Source organism: Clupea harengus, chromosome 22 (genome assembly GCF_900700415.2).
Source record: "Clupea harengus chromosome 22, Ch_v2.0.2, whole genome shotgun sequence".
In the NCBI taxonomy this organism is placed as follows: domain Eukaryota; kingdom Metazoa; phylum Chordata; class Actinopteri; order Clupeiformes; family Clupeidae; genus Clupea; species Clupea harengus.
The window spans coordinates 22,134,586-22,148,632 of record NC_045173.1 but is presented as its reverse complement, the minus strand read 5'-3'; the positions used below and the strand labels follow the sequence as shown (position 1 = coordinate 22,148,632).

Sequence of the window (14,047 nt, the reverse complement as noted above, 5' to 3'; positions counted from 1 at the left end):
CAAAGCAGCAGTGGCAAATCTTCCTAAAGAAAGAAACCACAAAGTCTGTTATGTACATGGTGATACATAATAAGCAAGTCTCAGATTGTCTTGCTGACCAGTTGTCCAAAAGCACTCTCATTGCCCTTTTACAAAAGCACTGACCAGCTATCCAAAAGCTCTTAAACTGCCCTGTGTTCAACAATGTCTGAATGGCATACAGGTGAAGGTAAAGATATCGAGACGGTTTATCCTAAGCGATGTATTAAAGCTCGCAGTGCTCCGGAATCAAAGCTGGAACATTCACATGTAGAGCGACAACGCCCCCCGCTGCACCCCCGCATACTGAGTGATATATACTGTCAAAGAATCACTATTTGTATGAATGAATATCAAATGAACAGTTTCAATGTCATTATGGAATTACATTGATCACTAATACTTAAAAAATGAACTCATTTATTTTTTTCACCATACTATTGTGTGTATGCATGTTGTAGCACGCCTTGGCATGCCATGTATTAAACAAATTCACTGTCCCGAGAATCTTTCCTACACCGCATTTTCATTTACCATTAATCATTAACTCCTCGAGTGCATTCGAAGCCTCAAGACATTAACCACTTTCACACATCTCGCTGGAAAGCTTCAAGATTTAATGAAGCTTTATTTCGCCACCACTACCTTTAGTAGCGGACCGGCATGGTAACGTGAAGCGCTTGGTGGAGTGTTAACACCTGTTGCCAAGCAGTAGATTTAGATACGAATGGCCATACAGCTGTGCGCAAACAGTGGGAATGAACCAGGATCACATACCTTTCAGCAGCAATAACACGGAGAGCAAGAATGTGTGACCTCAACTATCCCACCTGGTGAGAAACTGTGCTACTTGGAGGCGTGGCAGAGCAGGACGGGAGCTACGGTGGCTGCTGGGAGACAGGGCAGTAACTCTGCCGGTTACACAATCAAATTTGGTTCACCAGTAAACAGGAATGGAGAGGGTTGCATGTGTCTAATTAAAATTGTTCTAGGAACAAGGATAGTGCATTTCTGCCAAGCCAAACAAATACTGGTGTGGTTATTTGCATTTGATTTCTCTACATCCCTCCCTGACTTTGCTGAATGAGAAGCAAACATGGACTGACAGTTCATGACTATCATTACAGGGACCAAATAATGAGGCAGAGAGTTGGGCAATATAATAACTCTCAGCAGGCTGAAAAGCTGTGTAGGCAGCCATTGTGTTTCCTTCATGTTCTTCCTCTGCCATTGGAGTCTATGGCAGCCCCTAGAGCCGTACGGTAAAACGTTTTTAAATTTGGCACACTGATTTGGGACGGTCCCCTCATTCTTTCCAGCAAGTGGCATGTCAGCACCTCGAGTGCTCTAGTGCCACCAACAGGTCGAAGTTGGAGGTGCGTTTATGCATGCAATTTTTGAACCCTAAGCCTGATTTGAAAAAAAAAAAACAGGTACTGTTGGATGAGTTGAATCAAGCCAAGTTCAACGCACCATATGACGTCAATTTCAGTCATATTGGATTTTCCACCATTATTGCCAGATTTTTCACTGGTTACAATTCTGTGAGAGGAATGTTGTGTATGTTGTGTGATCTGCCTGTAACTGTGAGGGGTTTTCTCAATTTTTTTACATTGTTATATCTGTGGTAAGCAGTTTCTTGCTCAGAAATGTCTTGCTCTCTGTAGACTGATCCGATCCCTCACTTAGATGTGTGGAGTATACATAAAATGCCTGGCACCTAAGGATTCCTATCTCGTTGAAAGTTCCCTGATAAGTTGATACAGCCAGATATAAACTGTGGTCAGTATCTGCTCTCTTTGTTTGAACATGTGCTACTCTTTGTCATTATATTCAATGAAGACACATTGACCAAAACATCGAGCTAGAAAACCACTTCTGTACAGTTTTCAGTTGTATTCAATTATTTCAGTTCTTGAATATATAGTTTCTATTCCTTTAAACTGTCTCAACAAAGAATTAATCTTTGAAAGGCACATGCTCATGAATATCAGTGGTCTCTACACAATATAGAGACCCAATATAACACCCAACCAACCCACGCACACGCACACGCACACACACACCACCACCACCACCAACAACAACAACAACACACGGACACACACAACAGAAACGAGCTCAATTTATTTTAAAAGTAATATTCTGATGAATGCACAAGGTCATAAAAATGACATGTTATGGTCCCCTAATTTCTAAAGTCTTACCCGTGGTCTCTATACAATATAGGGACCCAATTTTACACCCAACCAGCCCACATACGCACACACACGACAACAACAACACACACACCACAACAACAACCATCTCCCCCCCCCAAACCTCTTATAGTTCTGACCAGACTTTCTTACTTTCCACCTCACCATATGCATGCTCATGTTGCTACCTACGCACTTTGTTTCCATCAGTGCTTTATACATGCAAGCCTAGCCGAGCCAGGAAGTAGCTGGTGGTGACATTTCCGAGCAAATGGTTCCTAAAGTGTGGGGTGGGCCCTCCAAGGGGGGCCTGAAGTTAGAGCAAGGGGCCGGGGTTGAGGATGAGAACACTAAACAACGAACAGAGAACATTCATCATTCATTATTAATACAACAGATATGCAGCTAACATGAACTGATCCAAAGAATAGAATTATATATAGCCAATCATAAAACCATACTTGATCCAGACACATTTTAACCGTTTTAAAAACAAGCTCTGATCAAATAAAATATAAAAAATGTTTAACTTATAAAACATTTGATGAAATTCAAATATAGGAAAAACTGCAACAGCTGTTAAACAGGTAATAGACTTAAAATAATTCATGAACTTAAATTAACTTCATCATCACAACCATTTTGACTCCCTATTGCTCCTCCTACTTATTTCGGCTACTTCAAACTCTTCAACATGTAAATATGTGGATATGCTGGAAGACCTATTTGTTGGTGATTTTCTGTGGGGGTAAGTGAACCTAAAGAAAATTAGACATATTTGTAATGGCAGCAGATCCAATATCTGTGTCATCCTTTGAAGCACTCGGGGAAAGTATTGAACGCGTGCAAAAGCTTAAAAGTTTAAATGTCTTTATCTTTTTAAAGATTCAGGTATCCATGTACATACACAAATAAATGATTCTTATATACAGTGCCCTCCACAATTATTTGCACCCCTAGTGAATATGAGCAAAACAGGCTATAAAAAAATATGTCTTTGCTGTTTATCCTCTTGGTCTTTCACTCAAAATATTCACAAAAATCGTACCTTTTCATTGAAGTAAAATTATTGAAAGAAAAAAAAACTGTTGACATTAAATAAATATTTTTCCCCAAAACCTGTGTGCCACAATTATTGGCACCCCTAGAAAAATCTTATAATTAAAATCTAACTGAAGTATATTTCCAGTCATGTTTTACATTTTTAAGTTCACCTGTTTGATAAGGAACTCTTAAGAGGTCAACCATGACTTCCTGTTCCACTGGCGTACAAATATGAGGTGACGCAGGCCAAATTCCATTGGTCATTCATCACTATAGGAAAGACCCAAGAACACAGTGACGATGTGTGACGAAAAGTTGTTGAGCTGCAAAAATCAAGAAATGGACACAAGAAAATCTCTAAACAGTTGAAAATACCCATTTCCACTATCATGGCAATAATTAAGAAGTTTAAAGCGACAGGAGATGTTAAGAATCAGCCTGAAAGAGGACCTATCTGTAAATTGACCCCACGCACCGTGAGGAGGATGGCTTGACTGGCAAAATAATCTCCAAGGATCACAGCTGGAGAATTGCAAAGTTAGTTGAGTCTTGGGGTCAGAAAGTCTCCAAAACTAACATCAGACGCCACCTACATCACCACAAGTTGTTTTGGAGGGTTGCCAGAAAAAAGCCTCTGCTGTCAATCAACAACAAACTAAAGCGCCTACAGTTCGCCAAATGTAAGTCAGACTTTCAATGGGACCGAGTTATATGGTCAGATGAGACCAAAATAAAGCTTTTTGGCAACAAACATCAAAGGTGGGTTTGGCGTAGACAGAAAGATAGCCATACAGAAAAGCACCTCATACCCAATGTGAAGTATGGTGGCGGATCTTTGATGTTGTGGGGCTGTTTTTCTTCCAAAGGCCCTGGACATCTTGTTAGGATACATGGTATCATGGACTCCATCAAATACCAGCAGATATTAAATGAAAACCTAACAGCCCCCTCCAGTAAGCTTGAAATGGGCCGTGGTTGGACCTTCCAGCAGGACAATGATCCGAAGCACACCTCAAAATCAACACAAAAATCGTTCACCGACAGCAGAATAAAGGTTTTGCCATGGCCATCACAGTCCCCCGACCTAAACCCCATAGAAAATCTGTGAGATGAGCTGAAGCCGAGTCTACAAACGCTGACCTCAGAATCTGAAGGATCTGGAGAGATACTGCATGTAGGAATGGTCTCAGATCCCGTGCCATGTGTTCACCAACCTCATCACGCATTATAGGAGAAGACTCAGAGCTGTTATCTTGGCAAAGGGAGGCTGCACAAAACATTAAATTAAGGGGTGCCAATAATTGTGGCACACATGTTTTGGGGGAAAATATTTATTTAATGTCAACAGTTTTTTTTTTCTTTCAATAATTTTACTTCAATGAAAAGGTTAGATGTTTGTGAATATTCTGAGTGAAAGACCAGGAGGATAAACAGCAAAGACATATTTTTTCATAGCCTGTTTTGCTCATATTCACTAGGGGTGCAAATAATTGTGGAGGGCACTGTATCTGTCTTAATTCACAATTAAGCTAGCACGGTCAAAAAACTGTGAATCTCTGTGCTTCTCCGTTCCTTCTAACTAAACGTGTTCTCTTCACATGGTCAAACCAACGTGTCAAAATAAGAGTCTCTACTTTACAGAGCTATTCATTATAATTTATATACAAAATAAATAAGTTAAATACAAAATAATATTATTCCAGAAATAATACACATCTTATTTATGGCTCTAACAATATTTGTTTGACATTTGGTAGTCTAGATTAATAAGCACAAAACTGAATGAATGACTTAAATGTGTCTTCTGAAAACTATGAAAATACTATAAAACTATTAAAAATACCAAAATGTTATATGTTCAGAGACCTCACTGTCTGTTCTAAGCAATATGATCACAGGAATGTCAATAAAGAAAGTGGCATGCATGCAGGTTGATGTATGATCTTGACTTGCTCTTTATGACCCACTCAGAACTAATAAACTGTATGATGCCAGTTTAGAATAAATGTTTTGTTTCCCCTTTTAGAGTTTTGTTCTTCTGAAAACCAATCAAAGGAGAAGGACGTTTCAGGACTTCAGGAAGGATACATTATGTTTCCAGTGCCGGTCTCTCAATTTGGTAATATGAGGATGGGAAGAGAGACCCTTGCAACTGTCTTTGAAGGTCGGGTTAGAATTAAAGATAAGTTAAGAGTCGCCTGCGCTGGGACAGTCAGACTGGACACTTCTCTCTTCATAACTTGACAGTTGCTGACTCGGGCAGTTATGTCATAGAGAACACTGAGGGCTTAGAAGGAAAGTATACTTTTAGGCTAAATGTGTATGGTAAGTGTTCATTTCTTAAATACGCTCACAGTTGTACTTATATTCTCTCTAACATCTATGCTTCAACGCAGATTAAATCTTCTCATATTAGGTGAAAGGAAAGTGCTCTTTGGCCAACTGTGAGGTGGGTAATTGGATGAAAGCTCTTCATGACCATCTGCAGTATGATGCTGTCAGACCCCAAAGGTCATGTTTGTGATGGTAAAAAATGTGGGGGGTGTGGAAATGGCTCAAATAAATAAATACACACTGTGCTGAACCTTATAGCAATTGCAGAGTGCATAAGTTAGTAATACAGTAAGTGCTGTGGCACAGTTATTCTCCAAACACTACATGCCAAGTTGCTACCCCATGCTGCAAACTGCAAAGCCTACTGGAATGATATTCAAATTGTAAATGGTGTCAGCCTGACAGCATAGACCTTGCATTGTATGTACGTGTTTAGCTACAATTGTATGAAGCATGTATGTAGCTGCTGAGACATGGGAGCTCTCTTTCCTAAGCGCTGTCACATTACTAGGAAAATATAGTTTCCAATCGAGAGTGCTATTGTGAAAATATAGTTGCCAATCAAGAGTGCTATTGTGAAAATATAGTTTCCAATCAAGAGTGCTATTGTGAAAATATAGTTTCCAATCAAGAGTGCTATTGTGAAAATGTAGTTTCCAATCGAGAGTGCTATTGTGAAAATATAGTTTCCAATCAAGAGTGCTATTGGGAAAATATAGTTTCCAATCGAGAGTGCTATTGTGAAAAGCTTCCTCTTGTGAAATATGGTTGGTGTGATGACACTACCAAAGCTACCAATTCCAAGATATCAGTTGCCATTGCCAATGTCCAGCTTCATTTCACCTGTTAACAACCTAAATCTAACAGGTCTGAGATTGCCTTGACATTTTGTAGTTTTGCTCTGTGGTTTGCCAGGAAGATTCAAGCGCTTTCATTTATCCTACATTTTTCTTCTGACTATAATTGAACTGTATGAACTGCAATACTTATGCCGGCTTACAAGGTGCGTAAACTGAGTGAAGATCCATGGCAGTAGTACAAGTACCGATGCTGACTATGAAATCTGGGGGTGTTTAATTGATGTATTAAAAGGTACATTCCTGGATTCAAATTTGACTAGGAGTAATGGAATATAATCAAAGACTGCACATTTAACTGCAATATATCAGTTTCACAAGATATGTCAATATTCTAGCCATGACATGCCTGTTAAGAGAAAATTAGTATAATTAAATCTACATAACCATGAATATAAATTATTCTCTATGAAGGATTCCCTATGTGCAGGATTTTCTCACAAGAACATTTTATACTAATAGAATGTAACTTCTAATCTCAATAATAACAACAACAATGTGCAATGTGAACATTTACATAAAATGCCTTGATTACACTGAAAATGTTTATGCTTCCTTTGACAGATCCAGAAAGAAAACACATACTATATATTTCAGTTAGGTGTGTGGTCTGTATTACTGCAGTAGTTGAAGTTTTTCTTTGTCTAAGGAAAATGACAAACCACATAGAAGGCAGGTAACTATTTGTCCATCCTATTAGCATAATTACTTTCAGTTGCTATTATATGATATTGTATTGATGAAAAAAAAAAAGTATTATCTTATTACTTCCAGACATTATCTTATTACTATTAAATGGTATATTGAGTAAAATAAGGCCATTATAGATGCTCAAGCAACTTCTACTTCTAAAGTGCATATGTAGCATTGATATGTTTGTATAATACAATCTGATAGGATCAAAAGTAATTTGATCAAACATTCACACCAACATTCATAAATTCAACATTCACCATCATGTCATTATGTTTGCTCTGTTAACAGAAGCCAAAGCAGTAAATTATCCACTGAATTTATCTCAGATAACAACTTGAAGCAAAGTGTTTGTCAGTTTCTTTCAGTTTGGGTCTTGGTGATTGGAGTAGTATTTCTCAGTAGTAACTGAGAGGGACAGCGCATACCAGAACTGGCTGCCGAGGGACAAGAGCCATTATTAACCTCCATCTACGCCAAAATTCAACCACATTCCCCAGAGGCCACAGGCACAGACAGCAATGTGATGGGGAGTGGAACCATTGTCTTAGGTCACCTATAAACATTTCACTGCTTTTAACTGTGCACTAAAGATATACTGTAGCCAGAAATGACAAAGTGCTAGAGGTAATTAAAGCAGCTCAAATATGTATGTACCCCAAGAGCCCACAATATTTTAGGAAGAAAGATGCCAGTAAAAGTACACATTTTAAAGCTTATGTGGCACAATGCCACCTAGTGGCTGGAATGAGATTGGTTTCAGTTTCTCGATTCTATTGCAAAAGCAAAGAGGGCAAACTTTCTCAACTAACATGTTTTATGTCACTGAATTATAATTTTTACCTATGTCACTGAATTGTAATGTCATTTTGTGAAAGTCTTGTACTACAGATACCCTATTTAACACATTGCATTGCTATACCAAACACAATTGCTAAGTAATATCACACATTAGCTCCTTGTGGTCCTACTACTGTGATGGAGACAGAGTCGTAACTATAGGAGGTGCACCTGGTCCCGTGGGGTGTCGGGGGCCCAAAGATGGAGCCTACATACGTCTCTCGACGGGCCAGTTCTGCGTAAAATTTTCACATATCAGACATGCTTGTGTTCAAAGACGAATTGTCGTAAACTGGTGGCAGTGTGTACTACTATATATTCTCTTGAAAAGGCAAACTTATCTCTGTCATGGTTTTCATAATTTTTTTTTTGGGGGGGGGAATAGTAGCAATTTATAACAAAATCATATGCTTATTCTACATACACTATAGAAACTATCAAAAAACTATTCAATGAAATGAATAAGTTCTTATATTCTTTGGTATTTTTGTGATTAGGTCACGACAACGTAGTTCATTGAGCACAGCACAATTTTACTCGTAACAATGCCTTTTAAGAGTGGAAGTAGAAAAAGGCAAGAGAGAAAAGAACAGGAGGAGAGGGTGGCAAAGCTGCCTAAATTAGATTATTTTGGCTTTTTAACTAGCCCGTCAACTAGTCGCCAGCCCACAGAGTACGCCGGACGACGCCCCTGCTAGCAGCACTTCAGATGTTCAGCTGGGATCAGCATCGCTGCTCTCAGTGGTGTGTCAGCAACCATGCAACAGGTAACCTAGCCTACATTGTGTACACACCCGTCGCTTCTGAAATATGTAAGCTTGTTTAATTAAACACTATTTATATCGATAACAAACATATTTCTTTAGCATTTTTTTAAGACGCGGGTGCGGAAGTAGGGGACGCTACGATAGCGTTCACTAGGGGGGCCCGTCATAATATCTTGCACCTGGGCCCGTCGTGACTACGTTACGCCACTGGATGGAGATATGGCACAAACCTGAGTCTTACATTTCACATGACCAGATATTTCATCAGTGGTTATGCCATCACCCCAAGATCGCAACCACACATTAACATTTCTGTTAGTATAGTTAAGGCTAACAAAGTCATATGTGAAAACAAAAGACTCAGTTAGTCAGTGGTAATTATGAGTCCATGTGGGTTTCAGTTGGTCTCATTTACCAGCAGGTATCTGTTGACTCTTCAGTTGAAGACACACCTACCCACGGTATTTTGTTCTTTTTTTTATCCGCTCAGATTAAACAGTTTTCTCATACACAAACAGCAGATCATGAATGCATCAAATAACAGATTGGTATTCTACACTGAAAATAATTTCAGTCAAATACATTTCACCAATGTCGGCATCGTCAGTATAGAGATCATTATGAACTATGGAGGTGTGAAAGAGGCTTATATAATCTATAATCTGTAATATATATATACAGTAGATTACAGATGATGCCTCTTTCAGACCTCCATAGTTCATAATGTTCTCTCTACTGCCGATGCCGAACTCAGGAAATGGGGAGGGGCAAGGGGAGGGGCAAGGGGAGGGGTCAAACTGGTCACCAATAGGGTGTCAAACTGGTTTTGATGATAAAGTTAATCTAAGGTCCTATATATATATATATATATATATATATATATATATATAGGACATTAGATTAACTTTATCATTTATCAAAGTTAATCTAAGGTCCTATATATATATATATATATATATATATATATATATATATATATATAGGACCTTAGATTAACTTTATCATCAAAACCAGTTTGACACCCTATTGGTGACCAGTTTGACCCCTCCCCTTGCCCCTCCCCATTTCCTGAGTTCGGCATCGGCAGTAGAGAGAACATTATGAACTATGGAGGTCTGAAAGAGGCATGATCTGTAATCTACTGTATATATATATATAAATATGTGGATATACTGGAAGACGTACCTGTTGGTGATTTTCTGTGGGGGTAAGTGAACCTAAAGAAAATTAGACATTTTGTAAGACATTTTGTAGTAAGCACACAACTAAATGAACTTCTGAAAACTATATTTAAAAAAAATGCCAAAATGTTATATGTTCAGAGACCTCACTGTCTGTTCTAAGCAATATGATCACAGAAATGCCAATAATAAAAGTGGCGCGCATGCAGGTTGATGTGATCTTGACTTGCTCTTTATGACCCACTCAGAACTAATAAACTGAATGATGCCAGTTTAGAATAAATGTTTTGTTTCCACTTTTAGAGTTCTGTTCTTCTGAAAACCATTTTACACCAAAGGAAAAGGAAGTTTCAGGACTTCAGGGAGGATACATTATGTTTCCAGTGCCAGTCTCTCAATATGGTAATATGAGGATTGAAGGAGGAGAGACCCTTGCAACTGTCTTTGGAGGTCGGGTTAGAATTGAAAAGAAGCCTAGGTTTAAGAGTCGCCTGCGCTGGGACAGTCAGACTGGACACTTCTCTCTTCATAACTTGACAATTGCTGACTCGGGCAGTTATGTCATAGAGAACACTGAGGGCTTAAGAGGAAACTATAATGTTAAGCTGACTGTGTATGGTAAGTGTTCATTTCTTAAATACACTCACAGTTATACTTATATGCTCTCTAAAGTCTATCCTTAACACAGAATAAATCTTCTTATATTGGGTGAAAGGCAAGTGCTTATAAGCCAACTGTGAGTCGGGTAATTGGATAAAAGGTCTATATGACCATCTGCAGAATACGATTTTATATTTTTGTCAGGCAATCAGTCTAATAGATATTTACTTATTTGATTTGAAGCTGGATAAAACACAATTTAAAACATGGTCATGTTGAATCATGATGCTGTCAGACCCCAAAGGTCATGTTTGTGATGGTAAAATATGTGGGGGGTGTGGAAATGGCTCAAATAAATAAATACACACTGTGCTGAACCTTATAGCAATTGCAGAGTGCATAAGTTAGTAATACAGTAAGTGCTGTGGCACAGTTATTCTCCAAACACTACATGCCAAGTGATGCCTACCCCATACTGCAAACTGCAAAGCCTACTAGAATTAGTGATATTCAAATTGTAAATGGTGTCAGCCTGACAGCATAGACCTTGCATTGTAAGTACGTGTTTAGCTCAAATTGTATGAGGCATGTATGTAGCTGCTGAGACATGGGAGCTATAGACTTCTTTCCTAAGCGCTGTAGCATCACTATAGAAATCTAGTTTCCAATTGAGTGTGCTATTCTGAAAATCTAGTTTCCAATCGAGAGTGCTATTGTGAAAATCTAGTTTCCAATCGAGAGTGCTATTGTGAAAATCTAGTTTCCAATCGAGAGTGCTATTGTGAAAATCTAGTTTCCAATCGAGAGTAATATTCTGAAAATCTAGTTTCCAATCGAGAGTGCTATTGTGAAAATCTAGTTTCCAATCGAGAGTAATATTCTGAAAATCTAGTTTCCAATCGAGAGTGCTATTTTGAAAAGCTTCCTCTTGTGACATACAGTATGGTTGGTGTCATGACGCTTGGCCTGCACTGTATCTTGGGGCAAGATGAATATATTGTAACAACCAAATACAGCCAAAGCTACCAATTTCAAGCGATCAGTTGCCATTGCCAATGTCCAGCTTCATTTCACCTGTTAACAACCTAAATCTAACAGGTCTGAGATTGCCTTGACATTTTGTAGTTGTGCTGTGTGGTTAGCAACACTTTAATTTATCCTACAAAAAATGTTCGTCTGCCTTTAATTGAACTGTATTGACTGCAATACTTATACCGGCTTACAGAGTGAGTAAACTGAGTGAAGAAGTCTGCTTTCACATGACCTCAGGCATTAGGAATCATATCAATGTGCGTATAGGCCACAGGAATAAAGGTATCTTACTGAAATGGCAGCAACAGTAAAACTCAATTTGAAACATGATAGAAGTACAAGTAACTAGTGATGAATGTGTTCCATAAAAAATGTGAAATGCATGTGCAGCAGATATGCATCTGAGAATGAAACACTCCGGAGGCTCTCTAGCCGAATGTCTAAACTGAGTTAGCAAGAATTTTTAAGTGTGTATGTGTTCTCACATGGGAAATGAAATACTTGTCAATAACTTTCATTTTGTAACAGATTTGAATCTATCCTGATAGGAGTTTCATCACTGTAACTTCAACTCTTTAACCTTTTCCTTTTCCAGAGCCATTGTCCAGTCCTAAGGTGACACTGCATGACAAGAGTTCGTGCACTTGGACATGCTCCGTGGAGAATGGCAGAAATGTCTCTTTGTCCTGGTATGAAGAAAACATGGTCTTGAACCAGACTAGGAACCCTGACATCAACACCAATCTGAGTCTTCACCTTACAAGTGAACGCCTTTCCAGTTATAACTGTGTAGCTGCCAACCCAATAATCAATGTGACATTCCAGCTGTCATCTGACCACTTACAGGAGAGATGTCTTGCATCTTCTTCCACAGGTATGACACCAATCAATCAATCAATCATCATCCATTGAAGCAAATTGGTGGTAAATGTCTACTATACAGTGATCATTTCTATCTAGACATCCAACGGGAATGAAAGTAGCCATTCATAGCCTGTTGGAAAACTAGACACATTCTCCTTTTCTGATTTGATTATCTTCATTACAAACCTGGTGCAAAATGACCTTTATACATACAACAGATCATGATGATATTGAATGTGATTCTGATCCATGGTAGTAGTACAAGCACCGATGCTGACTATGAAATCCGGTGGTGTTTAATTGATGTATGAAAGGTACAGTCCTGGATTCAAATTTGACTAAGTGTAATGGAATATAATCAAAGACTGCACATTTAACTGCAATATATCAGTTTCACAAGATATGTCAATATTCTAACCAAGACATGCTCGTTAAGGGAAAACTAGTATAATGAAATTATACTATTCCCTATGTGCAGGATTTTCTCACAAGAAAATTTGATACTGATAGAATGTAATTTGTAGTCTCAATAATAACAACAACAATGTGCAATGTGAACATTTACATAAAATGCCTTGATTACACTGAAAATGTTTCTGTTTCTTTTGGCAGATCCAGAAGGAAAACACATAATCTATATTCCAGTGCTGTGTGTGGTCTGTATTATTGCAGTAGTTGGAGTTTTTCTTTGTCTAAGGAAAAGGAGAAACCACATAGAAGGCAGGTAGCTATTTGTCCATCCTATTGTCCCACCTTTTAGCAGAAGGGATGTTAAAAAGTTTTAAATGATTTTCAGGGTTCAGCTATTAAATGGAAGCCCAGCAGTGCATGTGATGAAACAAACTGGAAAATTATTATCTTATGACTTCCAGACATTATCTTATTACTATTAAATGGTATATTAAGGAAATCTATCCAAATGAAATATTTTCCTTTCATATCATAGAAACACTTTCAACAGGTTTGTAAAATGAGGACATGATAGATACTCAAGCAACTTCTACTTCTAATGCGCATATGTAGCATAAATATGTTTGTAGAATACAATCTAATATGATCAAAAGTAATTTGATCAAACATTCACACCAACATTCATAAATTCAACATTCACCATCATGTCATTATGTTTGCTCTGTTAACAGAAGCCAAAGCAGTAAATTATCCACTGAATTTATCTCAGATAACAACTTGAAGCACAGTGTTTGTCAGTTTCTTTCAGTTTGGGTCTTGTGATTGGAGTAGTATTCTGTCATTCTGTTTGCTCTGTTAACAGAAGCCAAAGCAGTACATTATCCACTGAACTTATCTCAGATAACAACTTGAAGCACAGTGTTTGTCAGTTTCTTTCAGTTTGGGTCTTGGTGATTGGAGTACCGTAATTTCCGGACTATAAGCCGCTACTTTTTCCCCACGCTTTGAACCTCGCGGCTTAAACAATGACGCGGCTAATTTATGGATTATGATACCTGTGACGGTGGCTTTGTGTTTACGGTGGCTTTGTGGAGCTAGGATGCTAGCATGGATGCAGCCGCATGGATGCTTAGCTCCACGCGATTTCTCAGTATCTCTCAATAACTTAACTAATGTCAAAATAACCACAGTCTACCGGCGTAGACAGA

General features: G+C 38.4%; 1 protein-coding gene across 1 annotated transcript in view; it reads left to right on the top strand.

Moving 5' to 3' along the window:
• The window catches only part of LOC116218399 (signaling lymphocytic activation molecule-like), a 29,284-nt gene extending 15,886 nt beyond the window's left edge, over nt 1–13,398 (top strand). The window contains exon 4 of the mRNA XM_042703043.1: nt 13,041–13,398. Coding sequence (XP_042558977.1) covers nt 13,041–13,156 — 116 coding nt within the window. The 3' untranslated portion in view covers nt 13,157–13,398. The remainder of the gene's footprint in view (nt 1–13,040) is intronic.
• Nucleotides 13,399–14,047: the final 649 nt, after the last annotated feature.